Source organism: Pongo abelii, chromosome 16, assembly GCF_028885655.2.
Source record: "Pongo abelii isolate AG06213 chromosome 16, NHGRI_mPonAbe1-v2.0_pri, whole genome shotgun sequence".
Classification (NCBI taxonomy): Eukaryota; Metazoa; Chordata; class Mammalia; order Primates; family Hominidae; genus Pongo; species Pongo abelii.
This window is the reverse complement of record NC_072001.2, coordinates 83,491,414-83,512,231: the sequence shown is the minus strand read 5'-3', so window position 1 is coordinate 83,512,231 and position 20,818 is coordinate 83,491,414. Positions and strand designations below refer to the sequence as shown.

The 20,818-nt window shown below is 38.6% G+C and overlaps 1 protein-coding gene across 19 annotated transcripts in view; it reads right to left on the bottom strand.

The window, feature by feature from the left end:
- Positions 1-5,689: 5,689 nt before the first annotated feature.
- ZFAND6 (zinc finger AN1-type containing 6) overlaps positions 5,690-20,818 on the bottom strand; it is an 83,336-nt gene continuing 68,207 nt past the window's right edge. For all 19 annotated transcript variants that reach the window (XM_024232206.2, XM_054531243.1, XM_024232207.2 and 16 more), the window contains 2 exon segments: positions 12,769-12,882; positions 5,690-6,591 (listed from right to left, as the gene is read on the bottom strand). In XM_024232206.2, the coding sequence (XP_024087974.1) occupies positions 6,443-6,591; positions 12,769-12,882 (263 nt within the window). In that variant the 3' untranslated portion in view covers positions 5,690-6,442.

Here is a 20,818-nt window from a genome sequence, read left to right as displayed (position 1 = left end):
CAAATACCAGTCTTTATTATGGGAGTTTTATAGTAGGTGTTTAAGTTGGGTAGCATCAGTCTTTGACTTTGTTCTTCAATATCGCATTGGCCATTTTGGGCCTTTGCCCCTCCACATAAACTTTAGAATTACTTTGTTGCTATCCACAAAATAACATGCTAGGATTTTGACTGAAATCACACTGAGCTTATAGACTAACGTGGGAAGAACTGACAATATTGTCTTCCTAGCACTGAAATGAAATAGCTATTTATTGAAATGATCTTTGATTTCCTTGATTAGTTTGTCATCTTCTTCACATAGATCTTGTCATATTTTATTAGATTTATACCTAAGCATTCTCTCTTGTTGGGGCCAACGTGAATGGTGTTTTTGTTTGTTTTTTGTTTTTTTGAGATGGAGTCTCATTCTGTCGCCAGGCTGGAGCGCAGTGGCGTGACCTTGGCTCACTGCAACCTCCACCTCCCGGATTCAAGTGATTCTCTTGCCACAGCCTCCCAAGTAGCTGGGACTATAGGCGCGTGCCACCACACCCAGCTGATTTTTTTGTATTTTTAGAAGAGACAGGGTTTCACCATCTTGGCCAGGATGGTCTTGATCTCTTGATCTCGTGATCCGCCTGCCTCGGCCTCCCAAAGTGCAGGGATTACAGTCATGAGCCACTGCACCCGGCGTGAATGGTGTTTTTAATTTTAAATTTAAATTTTTCATTACTGGTATATAGCAAAGCAATTGGCTTTTGTATTATATATTAACCTTTTTTTGTATTAACCTTTTATCCTGCAATCTTACTATAATTGCTTATAAGTTTCAAGAGTCTTTATGTAGATTCTTTGATTTCATTCCAGATGTTAACATCTTTCATTGGTTACATTCTGTCTCCCATCTCCACATTCTGACTTTCTATTCTACTGGCCTTCTGAATTAATCTTGATGCTTATGTGTTAATAAAAGGAAGGAAAAATGGCCAGGAAGCCAGTCTCTGAAAAGACACCACAACAAAGTATCCTTACCTAAATTCCCAATAATATCTGTTTAGATGTTGCTGGGAACAGGCCTCCCAAATCTGGCCAGAAACAGGCCATGAGATACTGGCCATAAACAAATCTCTGCAGCACTGTGACATGCTTGTGATGGCTATGACACCCACACTGGAGGTTGCTGGTTTACTGAAATGAGGGCAAGGAATACCTGGCCCACCCAGGGCAGAAAACCGCTCAAGGTGTTCCTAAACCACAAACAATAGCATGAGCGATCTATGCCTTAAGGACATGTTCCTGCTGCGGATAACAAGCCAGAGCCTGTCCCTTTGTTTCCCATAAGGAATAAGAAATAATGCTTATCACTGGCTTGCTGTCAATCATATGTGGGTCAAACTCTGTTTAGGGTTCTCAGCTCTGAAGGCTGTCAGCCCCGATTCCCACTCTGCACTCTGTGTCTTCGTCTTAATTCCTCTAGCGCCGCTGGGTTAGGGTCTCCATGACCCAGCTGGTCTCGGTAAGATGTTCTGGAAACTATGAGAAAGGGGAAGTATAGCCATTGTCAGTTTAGTAAAAACTGTTTTCACATTAGAAAATACACGGCTTTTGAGTTGTGCTTGAAGTAACGGAATGATTTCAAGACTGCACCGTGCAGTACAAGTTAGCATTGTAGGATAACTAGGGGAGAGGACACTTTGCACCAGACTTGAGCACAAACATCCCAGACAAATTAGTATGGAAGACTGAAGTACAAGAAAACTCTTGATTAACGGTGTATTTAGGTGTAGTGAAACTGGAAGACGGTGAATGTTTGTTTTTTATGTGTGACAATTTTAAAAAGAAATACAAATTGAATGCTGAGGCTGATTCAACACCTTTCCTTGCATAACCTTCAAGTTCTAAAATGTGATCATCAAAACAGCTTTATAATTAACTTTCTTCTTTTGATACTTTGGACTTCAGGTACAGAATATTGGATTAATCATAATCCCTGGTTTAAGACACTCTCAGCACTGGTTCATACATGGCCTCTTTTAGTTTCCTAATATAAGCATCCTGACTCTACTAACCCCAAGAAAGCTGGAGCTTTGACCATATAGTACCACTTACTAGCACATCCCTTGCCACCTCTCATCTAAGGGCATTGTTCTGAATTCTTCCATCATCATTATCCTGCTTTCTTTTCACATAAAATCTATTGGCTGGGCGCGGTGGCTCACGCCTGTAATCCCAGCACTTTGGGAGACCGAGGAGGGCAGATCACCTCAGGTCGGGAGTTCGAGACCAGCCTGACCAACATGGTGAAACACCACGTCTACTAAAAATACAAAATTAGCTGGGCATGGTGGCAGATGCCTGTAATCCCAGCTACTTGGGAGGCTGAGGCAGGAGAAATTGCTTGAACCCAGGAGGCGGAGGCTGCCCTGAGCTGAGATTGTGCCATTGCACTCCAGCCTGGGCAACAAGAGCAAAACTCCATCTTACTTAAAAAAAAAAAATCGGCCGGGCGCGTTGGCTCGCGCCTGTAATCCCTACTTGGGAGGCTGAGGCAGGCGGATCACAAGGTCAGGAGATCCAGACCATCCTGGCTAACACATTGAAACCCTGTCTCCCCTAAAAATACAAAAAAAAAGTCTCCGGGCGTGGTGGCGGGCGCCTGTAGTCCCAGCTACTCCAAAGGCTGTGGCAGGAGAATGGCGTGAACCTGGGAGGCAGAGCTTGCAGTGAGCTGCGATCGCGCCACTGCACTCCAGCCTGGGCAACAGAGCGAGACTCCGTCTCAAAAAAAAAACAAAAACAAACCCTATTACATGCAAATGTATTTTAAAGTGTCTATAGGTGAGCATGTTGCATATTTTGAGACTAGTTTTGCTTACTATACTGCACTTCTTCCTGTATTTCTAAAGCTTACTATACTGGAAGACTTTTTTGCATAATATGCTTCTATTTTGTTGTGTCACTATGGATCAGCAGTTTTGGTTACAGTGTATTATTCCAGTGTATGAATATATCACATTATATTTATCTACTCTTCTTCACTGGGGATTTGAAGACTTGTTTCTGGGCTTTTGCTTCTGTAAACAGCACTATAAAACTTCGTGTAGTGGTCCCCCATTTATCTTTTTTTTTTTTTCTGAGACGGAATCTCACTCTATTGCCCAGGCTAGGGTGCAGTGGTGCGATCTTGGCTCACTGCAATCTCCGCCTCTTGGGTTCACGAGATTCTCCTGCCTCAGCCTCCCCAGTAGCTGGGATTACAGGCACCTGCCACCGTGCCTGGCTAATTTTTGTATTTTTAGTAGAAACGAGGTTTCACCATTTTGGCCATGCCGGTCTCGAACTTCTGACCTCATGATCCATCCACCTTGGCCTCCCAAAGTGCTGGGATTACAGGCTTGAGCCACCGCTCCTGACTGCAGTCCCCCATTTATCTATGTGTAAGTTTTTCCTAGGTATGCACTTGGGAGTGCAATTTCTGGACTATTGGGTATGTAAAAGTTCCACTTTAAAAGATAATATCAAACTTTCTCAAGGATTGAACCACTTTCCACTAACACCAGCAATGCAAGAGAACACACAGAAATCTGCCAACACTATATATACATTGACAGATTTTTAATTTTTTGTTGCTTGAATGGGTATTGTAGTCTTCATTTGCAGTGGAACTTCCCCCACCTTGTAACTTGTCTTTTCACATTCTTTGAAGATACTTTAATGTGTTTCAGAGAAAATATCCTTTTAATAGACAAATTCATTAATAATACATTTATAGTATTCTTTCTATTTATTTTTTTGAGATGGAGTTGTCACCCAGGCTGGAGTGCAGTGGTGCGATCTTGGCTCACCGCAACCTCTGCCTCCAGATTCAAGTGATTCTCCTGCCTCAGCCTCCCAAGTAGTAGGGATTACAGGCATGTGCCACTGCACCTGGCTAATTTTTGTATTTTTTAATAGAGACGGGGTTTCACCATGTTGGCCAGGTCTCGTGATCTGCCCGCCTCGGCCTCCAAGTGATGGGATTACCGACGTTAGCCACTGTGCCTGGCCAAGAAGATCTAACTGGCAGCCATCTTTTTTCTCTGAGTTTTCGAATTTTGTTTTACATTTACGTCCTTTTTTCCTATGGCATAACATACAGATTTTTTCCTTTTTCATACAGAAAACCAATTCTTCTAGCTCTAATTATCGAACAGTCTCCTTTCCTGAATGCAATGTGCCACCTCTCTCTTACACCAAAGTTCGGTCCGTGCAGAGTTCTCTGGGCAATCTATTCAATTCAGGTTATCTGTCTGTCCCCATCAGCTAATAACATGCTATTTTTTTTTAACTAACAAGGCTTCACAGTGAGTCCTGACATTTAGCAGGACAAGTCCCTGTCTCTCTGCTCTTTTCTGAAATGTTCTAGCCTTCTGCTCTTTTTAACTTTTACTTTTAGAATCAACTAAACAAGCTCCATGAAAAAAAATCAAGTGGAATTTTGATTGGGATTACCTTGAATCTATGCCTATTGAGGGACAAATGACATTTTTTGATACTGTCTTTCTATCCACTAACATCTACTTACTGAATTCCTATTATCCCTTAATGTTTTAGAATTCTTTCTTGAGGAAGGCCATCAACATATATTGTCAATTTCCTAGGTAACCAAGATTCTGATATTATTGTCAAATGGTGTTTCCTGGTTTTCTAGGTAACTGGTGTAAAGAAATGCAACTGTCTTCTAAAAACGAATGTTGTATCTAGCTACCTAATTGAACCCATTATTTCTAATAATTTAATGATTTGTTTTCTATAAAAACAATAATGTGCAAATAATGAGTGCTACCTCTTTTCTTATCATTTTTCTGTCTTGTCTTGCTCCACTGATTATAATCTCCAACACAATTTTGAATAGTAAGCAGTAATAGTGGGCAGTCATCTTTGTTTCTGACTTTAAAAGGAAGTAAGTTTCCTCTTTTTAGTTGATGCTTGGTTTTGTTTGTTTGGCTAGTTGATTTCACATAGAACTATCAGCTTAAGGAAATTCCTTTCTAGTCTTAATTTATCAAGTTTAATTTTTCTTATCACGAATGGGTGTTAAATTCTATTACTCTACCTGAATCTATTAAGACAGTCGTAATGGTTTATTCTCTTTATAATCTGTTAATGTGATCAATTTACAGATTTTGATAATTAAACCATCCTTTATTTAAATAGAATATGCAAGTAAGTAAATAATTTTAAACTGAGAAATTTATATTGTAAAATTATTGCCTTCATCTGTTTTATATGACATTTCATGTTTAAAAACGTTTGGCTACCAGACACATTTGAAAACCACAGGACAAATGATCTTTCAAGGGTCTTTCTACTCTGCAATTCTACAATTGCCCTGCAAGTTTGAATTATACTCTTAAAATTTCTCCAATCCTATAAGAAAAAGCTTCTATTAGATGTTAATTGAGTGTGACAGTGTAGAAAAGGGAATCAGACAAGGACTAAAAAATACATTTAAGTAACAGAGAGGAGTGCTTGCCTTTGAAGATATGCTCAGGTCTTCAACTCAGAGGAATACAAAATTACAATTTATGATCATAAGCTTAGTCACAAATAGATGCGAGACAAATAATGGTAGTTCTCTTACAAAATTAGGAAAGTAGAAAACTAAAAGACCAAAAAATAAAATTAACTACCAGAAAGAATAAGAGAAAAAGTAATACAAGGGAGCATTCTGGTTTTCCTTTTTATTTAATCAAAGACTGGTGAATAAACATAAATACAGCACAATTACTTCAGATCATTCTTCATATTGTATACACACAAACCCATGAACATAATCTGAAAGAAACCTGTAGACAGCAATGAAATGCATACAGCTTTTTCTTCCCTCTCTCAAAAAAAAGTTTAAACACACAAACTTAGAATCTCATCAGCACACACTCTCTTGTGACAAATGATTCAGACATAAATAGTGGGTGCAAAGAAACTATATGCTAACATATGAATAACCTTTGTTAATGAAAAAACAGAAGCAGCCATAACGATTAAGATACATTCAGTTACCGATAACTAGTTGTGCCCTAAAGGGCATTATCAAAAGAGAAATCGTGCTGCAGAGAAAAGCGATATATACATACACAATGAGAAAATAAACTGCAAGATTAATGCATGCATGTTTAATACTGGAAAAATCACAGCCCTCCAAAATTTCTGCACGTTTGTTATAAAAGCCCTCTGCACTCAACTAAAATTAAAATGATCTTAAAAGGATAATACTTGTAAAGTTTAAGTCTTCTCAGCCACAGAAATTGCAATGGAAATAAATGTTCAGAGTCATTTTCAAAACAAAACCAAAACAAAAATCTATTCCTCCGATGACATGCAAGATACACTGCTCTACATTCCCAATGACTAGGAAAAAAGAAACCTCAAGTCAATTTTTAGTTTGCAGATGCTCAAGAATTTTGTATTCCAGCAGGAGTTCAAATCTTTTGGATCTTTTCGCCAACAACTACTGGATTTTCTTTTCTGATTTTCTCAGCAGCATCGGCTTTGTAATTGTAAGAGCAATTGTGTACATCTGAGTAACGGTGTACACCACAGTAAACATTTCCACACCGGCATTCAAACCCTGGAAATGGAGTAATACACATACATGAGTTGAAGGATGAAATATTAAGGTCTTCGGCATAATTAATACTGAACAGCACAATGTATTCAGGGCAGTAATGTAAACTAAAGAATCATTCTAAATACACTGTCTCACAAACTACATTCTTATTCACTACCTGAGAGCTTCATTTCTTGTTCCTATCTACAAACGTAGGTTTGCCCTAGAGCAAGTCCTCTGAGCTTGTTTCTTCACCTGTGATATGGCAACAATTACTTCTTAACAAAAACAGTTGCTAGGTTGAAAATGTAAAACATTTTTCAAATCCAAACACCACAATGTAAGAATAAGCCTACTGTCAGAAGGCAGTCTTGGCATTTATTTAAGAAAGATCAAGTAATACCTCTGAAAGAACTGTTAACGAAGAACACAGCTTCGATATTTGCTTTTCTCTGCTAACCTCCAATGGAGATGTGAACTGTACTGCAGTTGAGAGGTAAAGGGCACGGGATCTAGAGTCTGCCTGCCTCAGCGTGAATCTACTTACTAATGAAGGCAAATTAGCCTCTCTGAGCCTGAGTTTCTGCATCTGTAATTTTGGAATAATAATAAGTAAGGATTAAATGAGGAAAGAATTTAATTCTGAACATATGGTAAAACACACAATAAATGCTACTTAATTTTAAGAAAATGCCTGGAGTTAAAGCCAAAATCGAGATGTAATGGGTGCAGCCAGTCTTTATATAAAACTGGTCCTGCTCCCCTGAATTAGAATTTTATGGTATGATACAATTGTTGGAAATGGAACATAGGAATCAATATTTTAAACATTAATATTTGATGTTAACCTCCATTGCCACATTTTTAACTTCAAAGACATATTTGTAACTTCATAATAATGAATGAAAAATGAAGCAAACAACACTGTATTAGACAGACTGGACAAGATGAAAATTACTAAATCTCACCCTTGTAATCTTGAAGTCTGAGATTTAGAAAGGCTATCTTTTTTTCTTTTTTTTTTTTTTTTTTTTTTGAGACGGAGTCTCACTTTGTTGCCAGGCTGGAGTGCAGTGGTACAATCTCAGCTCACCACAATCTCCGCCTCCCGGGTTCAAGCCATTCTCCTGCCTCAGCCTCCCGAGTAGCTGGGATTACAGGTGCACACCACCACACCCAGCTAATTTTTGTATTTTTAGTAGAGACTGGGTTTCACCATGTTGGCCAGGATGGTCTAGATCTCCTGACCTTGTGATCCGCCTGCCTTGGCCTCCCGAAGTGCTGGGACTACAGGCGTGAGCCACCATGCCCAGCCCTAGAAAGGCTATCTTTAATATTAAATATGTATATTTTAAAATGTCTTTTTTTTTTGACACAGGGTCTCACTGTCACTCAGGCTGGTATGAAGTGGCGCAATCATAGCTCACTGCAGCCTTGACCTCCTGGGCTCAAGCAATCCTCCCACCTCAGCCTTCTGCGTAGCTGGAACTACAGGTACATGCCATCATGATCAGCTAATTTTTTAAATTTTTTTGTAGAGACTGAGTCTCACTATGTAGTCCAGGTTGGTCTTGAACTCCTGGCCTCAGGTGATCCTCCCACCTTGGCCTCCCAGTGCTGGGAATACAGGTGTGAGCCACTGCACCGGGCCATGTTTGTATTCTTTAAATGTACATGTGCTAAGGTATGGGCAAATCTGAAACATCTTTTTAAATTTTCTCTTTTAAAGATGAGGTCTCATTATGTTGCCCAGGCTGGTCCCGAATTCCTGGCCTGAAGCAATCCTCCCACCTTGGCCTCCCAAGTGCTGGGATCATAGGTGTGAGCCACCATACCTGATCTTGAAGCATCTTTGATATTAAACTCTAACTTCCTTTCTTTTTCATCTCCAAACCATTCCTTAACCAGAAATAATCTCCCTAAAGCAAAGCTCTGCTCAAAATCTTATCTACTCTTTTTTGTAAGTCCAATTTTTATGCAAAGTATTCAGCACAGTGCCTGGCACATGGTAAACAATACATTTTAACTATCTATAGCTGCAACTACTTTCCAACTAACCACAGTACAGTTGACCCTTGAAGGATGCCAGATTTAGGCATGCAGACCCCTCTACAAGTCAAAAATCCATGTATAATTTTATGTTCCCTCAAAACTTGAGCTATTAATAGCTTATTAACCAGAAGCTTTACTGGTAACATAGTCGACTAACACATATTTTGTGTTGTATGTTTGCATATTATTAATATATAATGTATTCTTATAATAAAGTAAGCTAGAGAGAAGGAAATGTTATTCAGAAAATCACAAGGAAGAGAAAATATATTTACTATTCATTAAGTGAAAGTCGATCATCATAAAAGTCCTCATCCTTGTCTTCACATTGAATAGGTAGAAGAGGGGTTGGTCTTGCTGTCTCAGGGTTAGCAGAGGTGGAGAAGGTAAAAGGGGAGGCTGGAGAGGCAGGCATACTTGGTGTAACTTTATGGAAATACAATGTAATTTCTGACTTTTCTGCTTTTTTGTTCTCTAAAAATGTTTCTATATGGTACCAATCCTTCTTCCACCATTTGCTTTAGTTTTAGTTCTCGTATCACCGAACAGTCCACGTTGCAAACGAAGCGAAAAGCAGTCTTGAATAATCAGACCCCTTCTGTCAGACTGTCTAGTGCCAATCTGTTTTCTGGCACTGCTTTTTCTCTTTTTCTATGTCTTCTTCCTCACTGTCTGGCAGTGGTTTGGAAGCAGTCATCTCCATCAAGTCATCTTCTGTTAATTCTTCTGGTTTGGTGTCTATTAGCTCCTGAATGTTTCCAAGATCCCTATCTTGAAATCCTTAACCCCCAACCTTTCTTGCCATATCCATAATCTCTATCTTGATTTCCATCCTGTGAAGTCACGCACAACATCTGGACAGTTTTCTCCTGCAAAAATTTGTTGTTTCAGGCTTGAGAGCTTTCACATCTTTTTCTAAACAATAATGGTATCTTCAATAGTATGATGTTCCCTCTATTGGGGTTCTCTTCCATAGCACTGACAATCTTTTCCATAAAGTACCATGTGTAATGAGCCTGAAAGGTCTTTATGACCCCTCACCTAGAGGCTGAATTAGAGATGCTTCTCTGGGGGCAAGCATCTATCACTTCGACGCCTTCAGTGCTGAACTCATGAGGTTCTGGGTGGCCAGGGGCATTGTCCAATATCAAAACAACTTAGGCCAGGAGCTGTGGCTCGTGCCTGTAATCCCAGCACTTTGGGAGGCTGAGGTGGAGGGATCACCTGAGATCAGGAGTTTGGGACGAGCTTGGCCAACAGGGCAAAACCCCGTCTCTACTAAAGATACAAATAAATTAGTTGGGCATGGTGGAGTACGCCTGTAATCCCAGCTACTAGGGAGGCTGAGGCAGAAGAATCGCTAGAACCCAGGAGGAGGAGGTTGCAGTGAGTAGAGAGTGCGCCACTGCACTCCAGCCTAGGCGACAAGAGTGAAACTCCATCTCAAAAAAAAAAAAACCCAACAACTTTAAAAGGCAGTCCCTTACTGGCAAGGTACTTTCTGATTTCAGGGACAAAGCATTAATGTAACCAATCACGAAAAAGGGTTCATATTGTTTAGGCGTTCCTGTTGTACAACCAAAAGACTGGCAGCTGGTGTTTATCTTTTTCCCTTCAAGACTCGGGTTAGCAGCTTTATAGGTAAGGGCAGTCCTGATCATAAACCCAATTGCATTTGCGCAAAACAGTAAAGTTAGACGATCTCTTTCTGCCTTAAGTCCTAGTATTCACTTTTCTTCCTTAGATCTTTGTGACCTTTTTCTTCCAGAATAGGGCACTTTTGTCTGCATTAAAAACTTGTTCAGGCAGATACTCTTTCTCCAACAACTTAATATAGTTTGGGAACTTTCTTAATGTAGTTTGGGAACCTACTGCCTCTTTTCTGGCAGAAGCTGTTTCTTCTGTTATCTTGACTTTTTTAAAGCCAAACCTTTTTCTAAAATTACCAAACCGGCCAGGTGTGGCGGTTCCAGTCTATAATCCCAGCACTTTGGGAGGCTGAGGTGGGTGGATCACCTAAGGTCAGGAGTTTGAGACCAGCCTGGCCAACGTGGTGAAACCCCGTCTCTACTAAAGAAATACAAAAATTAGCCAAGCATGGTGGCACACACCTGTAATCACAACTACTTGGCAGGCTGGGGAAGGAGAATTGCTTGAACCCAAGAGGCAGAGGTTACAGTGAGCCAAGATACTGCCACTGCACTCCAGTCTGGATGACAGAGCAAGCCTCCATTTCAAAAAAAAAAAAAAAAAAAAAAAAAAATCAAACCATCCTTTGCTGGCATTAAAGTCTCCCACTTTAGAATCTAAAAGCTGTCATATAATGACTTCACTTTTTCTTGAATCATAGTATGCCTTTATTTATAGCAATCCTGCACCCACATAAAAGCTGCATTGTCAATACAAAATAAAAAGGTATTTCATAAAAAAGTACAAGGTTTTTGTGCCTGCTGGCATAGCTGCAGAGATGGTTTCACAAATTTCCTTTTTTTTTTTTTTTAACAATAGTCCTTACACTGAATTCATTTGTCCTGAAATGGCAGACATCATTCATTTTTCTTGAAATGGCAGAATAGCAGCTGCAGACATTAATCTATGGTGCATACCAAGCAATTCAACTTTTTCTTGTAATGTCAGACTTTTCTCTTCTTCTTGGGAGCACTTCCAGTATCACTAGTGCTAGTGATATCACTTTATACGAGTCTTATGGTATTATTCAAAGTTTACAGTATTGCATTAAACATGATGAAAAATACATGAGAACCACAAGAGATTACCTTTTACTGTGGTAGGCAATTTACTACAGAGACAAACTGCTGAAACAGAGGTGATCAGTGCCAATTAAAATGTGTGGCATTTTAAGTGGATACTTGCAGCACCTGAACTCACTGCAATAGCAATAGGAGGAGGCTATGAAATTATTAGAGAAGTACAGTATATACTACAGTAACTTTTTGCCACTACCACTTAATACTGCATCTTTACATTTGTTTACATTTCTCTTGACTATGAATGGCTTCATATATGATCTGCATATTGTATAGGCAAGTTTTGATAAAATTTTAATTTTTTATAATAGATTTGTGCATATTCTGTGGTAGTAAATGATAAAATACACAAGTATCTACACATTTTACACATTCAAGACATGCCTAACTTTTCTAAATTAAAAAAATATATTTCTAGGCTATACAGTTCATCTGTGAGTTTTTTCCAATTGCTGCAAATCTCCAAAAAATTTTCCAATGTATTAGAAAAAACTCTAAGTGGACCCCTACAGTCCCATGTTGTTCAAGGGTCAACTGTATATGTTTTAAGTCTTATTTCTTTATTCCTGTTGGACTGCAGTACACAACACTCTTGTTCACATATTATGTGCTATACAGCGACATTCCCCTATTCATGGTCCCTGCACATGCCCTATTCATTTTCTTCAAGTTATTCTTTCTGCCTGAAATGCCCCTATTTCCATCAGTTATAGGTCCTACTCACTGTTCACGACACACTGAAACATTCTGCCTTCATGGTCCTTTCCTTGCTGGGCCTCTAAGAACTACCATTTTAAAATGTACATTAGTTACTCTCATCCCTGAATTCCCAGAGCAATCTGACTACACTTCATGTACTTTCTTTGCTAAATGCTTTTGAACATTTCTTTCTCCCTCCCACCACCATCTGCATCTGATAGCTATGTTACAGTAGCCAACATATATTGATTACTCACTGTGTGGCAGCACTGGGCTAACTGCTTACATGTCTTAACTCACTGAACCCACACAACAACGTAGGATTAGCCCTATTTTATATATAGAAAGTACTTCCAGTTTACCAAGTACTTCAAAATATTCTCTCCTTGAAAGCAGGAGCCACATCTTTGACCTTTCACAGAATCTGGCACACTAACCTTATTTGTCTAATACTTCTAAATTCAACTGAAATAAATTTTTTTTTAAAAAAGCTATTCATTTCACTTTTAGGTGTATAATCAAAGCTATTTTTATTTCCTTAAGAAAATTCAGAAGTTGAAGTATATCCAATATTAACTCTCAAGGGAACAGGAACAATCTTAATTGAAGTCAATAATAGTAAGCTATGCATTATTATAAAACATCATTTTAATTTTAAACATTTGATTTAGGTCCTTACCAGTAAGTCCCACTTTCTTCCTGCACATGAAACAGCGATTCTTTTTTTGTTTTGGTTTTTCAAGAGACTTGCTTTGCTCTTCAGATGGCTGCTGTGCCGTGTCTGATACTGAAGCTGACAAAAATACAAAGGTGGCAAAATTTAATTATTCTGTAAGATTTTGCTATTCCTCATCCCACCCTCCTAGTCTATTATTCAGAGGATACTGAGGAATTTATTAGCACAGAAAACTAGTCATTAAATTACAAAGTTGTTTACAAAAATATGACCCCTTTTTGTTAAATGTATGTATATATGCATGTAGAAAATAATCTAGAATATGTAATGATATGTTAACAGTGGTTTTATAGACTTTCTTCTTTAGGTTTTAACTGTATTTTCTAATTTTTCTAGTAACTACAAATTTAATTAATAAAAGGCACATAAACAAATACTACTTGAATATTCTAAGGGAGCGTGCAAGACAATAGCCATATGCATAGTTCTTAATATTGTTCGGGGTCAGAATGACATAGGTTTCTCAGAGAACGAGGAGGGAAAAGGTGAAACCAAGATTCTGTGGAATATTAAGTATGTTTAAAGTTCCCAGAATGTTTCACATAAAAGCACTTTAAATGTTAGAAATAAGGCAAATTGAAGCAAAGAAGCTTTAAAATGTTGTAAGATAATAAGTTGATGCATTTATGTATGGAAACCAAAGCCAGATTTACCAAGATTCGGGTTAAATTACTACTCTGAAATCTTAACATGCCTCCCTCCAGTTGCTAACCACTCTAGCCCTCATGAATGCTGTCGCCAGAGTCAGAATCATATAATATGACCTTGCAGATGTGACATTTTGCTCTAAAATGGTGGAATTTGCCATGGATCAAATTCTTAACCTCTCCAGTTTTATCCCCAACTAGACTTTCCCCAGGGATCCACTGCTCCATTAATCTACACTGGGAATATGCCATGTACCTTTGCTCACACTTCTTAGAATCTATTCCAAAGGGTTTCCTTTTTCCCCATTTGATCTAGGTCCTCTTCTTTTTCAAGACCAAGGTCAAATACCCTTTCCTTGTCTCAATTCTCTGTAGCTTCTCACTCTGATTTTCCTTAACACCTTTTCCAAATACTGGGCACCTCACGCGTTCCCTCTTCAATCCATGCTTCACACATTGCATCCAATCATCTGCCTTAAGTGAAAATCTAATGGTGTTCTCTCTGATGTTTAGAATTCCTCAATGGCTCCCAACTACCCCCCAGGATAAAGCCCAGAGGTCCTTCATGATTTTCTTCATCCTTCTTTCTCTAGCCTCATCTCTCACTATTCCTCAACAGTACTCCATGATTCAGCCATACTGAAGTACTTGCAGTTTCCCTGGACATATCAAACTCTCTTTTGCCTCTGGGCTCTTGTGTAAGTTGTGCTTTCCATACGAAATACTCTTTCTATGCCCCTCCTGTCCCTCTTTTTATCAGGCTAACTCTAACTTGTTTTTCCTGTTTAAGCTTATATAATCAGCTCTTCCTCCACTGCCTCTCCAACAACCTTGGGGTGGGAAACCCTATGTATAGCACTTTTCATATTAAAATTCCCTCACTGGCTTAACCTGGTTTAACTTTGAATTCTTTGAGGGGAGACATCGGTCCTATTTATCCCATTATCAGTGCCTATCCCAGTGTCTCCAACCACATAGCAGACACTCGACAAGAAGTATCTGTTGAACTGAATTACTTACCTATTTTATTTATGTGCCTCATTTCCCCAACTACACTGTAAGGCCATTGAGAAGAAGGATGGTTACCTTATTCCCCATCTGAACCTTCAGTCCTATCGCAGTGAACTACACATCGTAATACATGCTCAGACATTTGCTGTGATTCTAACCTGCTTATGCTACCATCATTATCTCATATTTTAACAAAAGATGACAAAAGGCAAAATACCACAAACAAGTAAACATGTGCTAATGACAAACTCTATATAGCATGTTACTCCACTCAGACACGCTGAAACCAGACAGGAGACAGTTCTATTAATAATACTGTGAACATATTATTTTTGAAACAGAATATCGACACATCAAACCTTTTATTTTCAATGAATAAATATACCTAGAATGTAAGCTCCAAGATGGCAGGGGCTGAATGTCTTGTTTACTGTTTATCTCCAGCTCCTAGAACAGTATCAGATAAGCCTATCCGGCTATGCATATAGACTCAAAAACAGCTTAACTTGCAATCAGAAATGAACCTACTGTATTTATTGGTTTTGAAACCTATAAGCCATAATATCTAACCTGTTCTCCAAAAAAATTCAAAAAAACCCATTTAATGGCAGTAACACTATCACAAGATTATAGTTTTTAACAAAACTGGTTTAACTACTGAGACAAATTTGAATGGGATCTGGAAATGGAGAAGAGTGAAAATACATCCATCTTCTATGCATACAAATGCTACTGCATATCTCAAAAGCCATTTCACAGTATTAACCCTAAAGCCCCAAAGAAGGCGAATGGTTTCTTTTTAACTGAGGCAAATGCAGTCTTTAAAGTGAAGGATCAGAAGGCTATCTAAAAGCTTATATGCTATAGCTCAAATGTGGGACCAATAAATGTCGATTATATACCCATGAGGCTAAGGTAACCTCAGCCTACTTGAAACTAATGGCTGACAATCTGAATTTCAACAGTCACCAAATGAACTCAGGACAAGATGATATAGTACTATTTTTAAAAGTCTATGATTCCCAGAAATCATCCTGTTTCCTCAGTTTTTATGTGAGTTTTAAGACCAAGGAATACCTTATCAACTTCCAAACAACCTTTCTACCTTTAAACATATAACTGCCTGAACTAATCGCTTCAGCAGTCTTTTCACTCTTTCTCAAATTTCATTTTTCCTACCTGTATGCGTTTGCACTCACAAGTTATCCTCCAGCAAAAGCCCTCTTCACTGTCTTGGGGTGGTGGGGAGATTTCACATACCATAAAATTCACTCTTTAAAGTATACAATTCAGTGGTTTTTATGATATTCACAAGATTATAAAACTATTACCACTATCTACTTTCAGAACATTTGAGTCACATTAAGGGAAAACTCTGTACTCATTAGCAATTACTCCCCACTTCCCATAGTTTCTGGCAACCACCAATCTTTCTGTATGACTAGCCTATTTCAGACATTCTATATAAATAAAATCATACAACATGTAGCCTTTTGTACCTAACTTCTTTTATTCAGCATATTTTCAAGGATCATTCATACTGTGGCACGTATCAGAATTTCCTTCCTCTTTGTGACTGAATATTCTACTGTACGGATATACCACATTTTTTTTTATCCAATGATCTATTTACAGCCATCTGAGTAGTTTCTATTTTTTATTATAGATAATGCTGCTACGAATATTTGTGTACACGTTTTTGTGTGGACATGTATTTTCAATTCTCCTGGCAATCAGGAGAAAAATGCTGGGTCATATGACAATTCTTTTTAATTTTTTGTGGAGCTAGGAGATTGTTTTCCAGAGCATCTGGCACCATATTATACCCCCACCAAGGCAGGAGGGCTCCAATTTTCCTACATCCTTGACAATACTTTGTTATTGATTATAGCCATCCTAGTGGGTATGAAGTGGTGTCCCATGACTTCCATTTCCCTCCTAATGATGTTGAGCATGTTTTTTTTTTTTTTGAGATGGAGTTTTGCTCTTTTGCCCAGGCTGGAGTGCAGTGGCACAATCTCAGCTCACTGCAACCTCCACCTCCCAGGTTCAAGCAATTCTCCTCTGCCTCAGCCTCACAAGTATCTGAGACTACAGGCGCATGCCATCATGCCCAGCTAATTTTCGTATTTTTAGTAGAGATGGGGTTTCACCATGTTGGCCAGGCTGGTCTCCAACTCCTGGTATCAGGTGATCCGCCCGCCTCGGCCTCCCAAAGTGCTGGGATTACAGATGTGAACCACCGCACCCGGCCCTGTTGAGCATCTTTTCATGTGTTTATTGGAAACTTGTATATCTTTTCTGGAGAAATGTCTACTCAAATCCTTTGCTTATTTTTAAAATGGGTTTTCTATTCTTGAATTGTAATTATTTATATATCTTTATCACATATATGATTTGAAAGTATTTTTTCTCTCATTCTGTAGGCTGGTTTTCCACTCTTTTATTTTTTGAGAGAGGGTCTCGTTCTGTGACCCAGGCTCAAGTGCAGTGGTGCGTTAATGGCTCACTGCAGCCTCAACATCCCAGGCTCAAGTGATCCTCCCACCTAAGCCTCCCTCCCCAATAGCTGGGACTACAAGCGTGCACCACCACACTCGGCTATTTTTTGTACAGATGGGGTTTTGCCATGTTGCCCAGGCTGGTTTCAAACTCTTGAGCTCAAATGATCTGCCCACCTTGGCCTCCCAAAGTGCTGGGATTACAGGCATAAGTCACTGCGCCTGGCTGTTTTTCCACTCTTTTAAGCAAAAATCTTTATTTTGATATAGCTCTATTTATCTATATTTTCTTTGGTTGCTTGTGGTTAAGGTGTCATATCTAAGAAACCACTGCCTAAACCAAGATCACAAAAATTTATACCTGCTTTAAGAGTTTTATAGTTCTCTTATATTTGTTTTAGGTCTTTGATGTATTTCGGGTGAATTTTTGCATATGGTATGAGGTAGGAGTCCAATTCATCCTTTTGAATGTGGATATGAAGTTGTTCCTGCATCATTTGTTTAAAAGATTATTCTTTTCCCATCAAATGATTTTGGCACTATTGTTGAAAGTCAATTGCCCATAAATATAGTAAGAGTTTATTTCTGGACTCTCAATTTTTTATTCCACTTACCTTTATGACTATCCTCATGCCGGTACAACATAGTCTTGATTACTGTAGCTTGTATTCAATTTTGAAGCCAGGAATTGTTAGTCCTCCAACTTTGTTCTTTTTCAAGTAGCTTTGGCTATTCTCACTCATTCTTTAGAATCAGAAGAAATGCCTGATTTTTTAAACCCATACAGCTTTCCTAAATCAGTCCAAAGAGACTGTCCCCCTCTGATTTTTCTGAACCAGTGATTTGACGATTCAACTTTGTATAAAGTCAGAAACCCTCAGAGTAGGAAAGAGCCTGAGAATTCTAGTTCATCCTGCCACTAAGCACAGCATTCCCCTCTATATGGTCTCCAACATCAACTCATCTTTCCTAGAATGCTTCAGTGACGTAGACCTTACCATCTTAACATATGACATCATTCGAGTGTTGGAAAGCTTCAAAATTCTCTCTTACTCTAGGCCTCCTACAACTCTCAAATCACTTGGGCAATATAAAGAATATCTTCTGCAGCTTACAAAGCTCATCCAACCTCCATTATCTCAGTATCTTTTAATACCCTGTAAGAGGGACATACTTATTCTCTTTTAAGAATAATGAAAGTAAGGCTCAGTGAAATTAAGCAGGCATATCAAGATAGGAAAATAGAACTTATGAATCCAAAAATTCAGTATTTTTCTACTATGACCCAAGATCTGAGGGACTAAGAGGTTGACCAAATTTAAGCATATTCTTCAACAGTTTTAGAGTGTACCAAAATGCTTAAAGTAGTTCTTTTAAAAGCTAGCATTTGTGAACTGGAAATTTGACTTATACTCCTGAGTGACACTATGTAAGTAAGGTACTGCTATATTTTTAAATCAAAAAGAACAACTAAGAAACATGCTTCAATATGCTAAATTCTCAATGAAACATAAAAATTCTTCAGAGCCATGTGGCCAATATGAAAGCAGTACCACCCACCTGGTGGCAGCATATCCTAATTATAAGCAGAATACCTGTAGAGAAAAAGTTGTTCTGAATGTTCCAATTACAAAATGTTACAAAATTCTGGCTTAGACATATAGCTGCTACTCATATACCTTCTTCTATCTGGGTTGGTTTTCCTATCAACATAAATTTCCCTTGAGGGAAGCATATGGAGTGAGGAAGAAGAAAACTGATACCTGGGTAGTTTGCTAAACCAGTTGATTCTACCCTGAGAACTGAGGGAGATATATGTGTTAACAGGAATACACATATCCACATCCTAGTCCAACAAGCTCCACGACTGTCTAATCATAAGAATACTGGCCTCTATAAGTTAGGTCCCTGGATTCCAGTTCCAGCTCTTATGACCATATGACTGACTCAAAGAGACTTTTTCTCTCTGTCTCTTTTCATCCATCTATTAAATAAATGGAAAAAAAGTTATTTGAATTTGATCAATAAGGAAATCGTAATTGCATGTAAGTGTATATGAGTGTGTGCACATACAGAATATACACGTACATATATACAAACATACATGTTTATATTTGTGTATGTTTATAATAAAAAGGGTATTCTTAACTCAATAATATGTTAAATATTTTTTTAAAACTAGGTTGTTGAGAGATTTTACATACTGGAACCTAATCCTCCTCTCTTAAAACTGAGATGAAACTTATACCTAATTTATCAAAGATTTGCTGCTGATATTATGAATGCTAAGTTTTTTAAAGGTACTTACAAGTTAATACTGGTTTAACCTAAAAGTCATTCAAATCATGTATGAAAAATGGGCCTATACAATTTCTCCTAATATGGCATCAGGACCACCTTTTGAAGTGATATACTCAGGGCTAAGTGGAGAAAACGGTATTGTTTTCCATACACCACAAATGGAAATAAAAACACTTTTATACATAAATGGCATAAAAAAAAATAATGGTATAAAATTCTTATACCATGGTATAAACTTCTTATTATGATAGTTCACCAATCTATGACCTTTGTTCTTTGTCAAACTTCTGTAAGTACTATTGTATTCTTAAGCTTTATACATTTTTTTCACTGCCAACATTCTAAATTTTTTTTTTTTTTTTTGAGACAGTCTCACTCTGTCACCCAGGCTGGAGTGCAGTGGTGCCATCTCAGCTAACCGCAAGCTCCGCCTCCCAGGTTCACGCCATTCTGCCTCAGCCTCCCCAGTAGCTAGGACTACAGACGTCCGCCACCACGCCCAGCTAATTTTTTGTATTTTTAGTAGAGACAGGGTTTCACCGTGTTAGCCAGGATGGTCTCAATCTCCTGACCTCGTGATCCACCCGCCTCAGCCTCCCAAAGTGCTGGGATTACAGGCGTGAGCCACCGCGCCCAGTCTTTTCCTTATTTCTTTAAAAATATTCCTCATTTCTGCCCTTGCTTAAATTTTCTGATGTAACTAAGAAATAAGAATTATTCACTTAAAACATTTATGAATTTATCACAATATGCTAGATGGACTAGAATGTTTACGTTGACCACACAGAATATTCTTTTGTTACAGCAAAATCTACACAAACAAGCAAACTGGGTCAAGTATTTGCCGGGTATGAAAAAAAAGCAAGAGGAATTACCTAGCTTATTTAAATTTGTTTATTTGATTCTTGAGACCGGGGGTTGGGGATTTGCTCTGGTGCCCACCCAGGCTGGAGTGCAGTGGCACAATCATGGCTCACTGCAGCCTGAATTCCTGGGCTCAAGCAATCCTCCCACCTCAGCTTCCTGAGTAGTTGTGACTACAGGTATGTGCCGCCTCACCTGGCTAATTTTCTGTTGTCCAGGCTAGTCTCAAACTCCCAGACTCAAGCGATCCTCCTGCCTTAGCCTCTCAAGTAGGTAGGATTATAGGCACAAGCCACTGTGCCTGGCCTAAATTAAAAATTTAGCAAACTTAAACTAGGATTGGCAGATGTACCTGTTACCATCATGTGAACACCACGTGCAATGAAGTTTCACTGGTAAATCATCTCACAGGCAGAATGACACACTGCTCTTCATTAGGCTTATCTTTCCAGAGATCTCTCCTTGTTACCATGTTATTTCCACACACTGCTAGAATACAACTAATTAAGCAGAGATTATTTAATAGCCTCCAAAATGGCCTACTCCGTCTTCTCTCTCCCTACTACAAAAGCCTTCATACAAATTTTCAAGTCTTCCTAGATCACTTTGAGCTTCATAATGGGGATATGAAGAGCATGGGCAAGACACGATAGATACCATGCTGTGAAT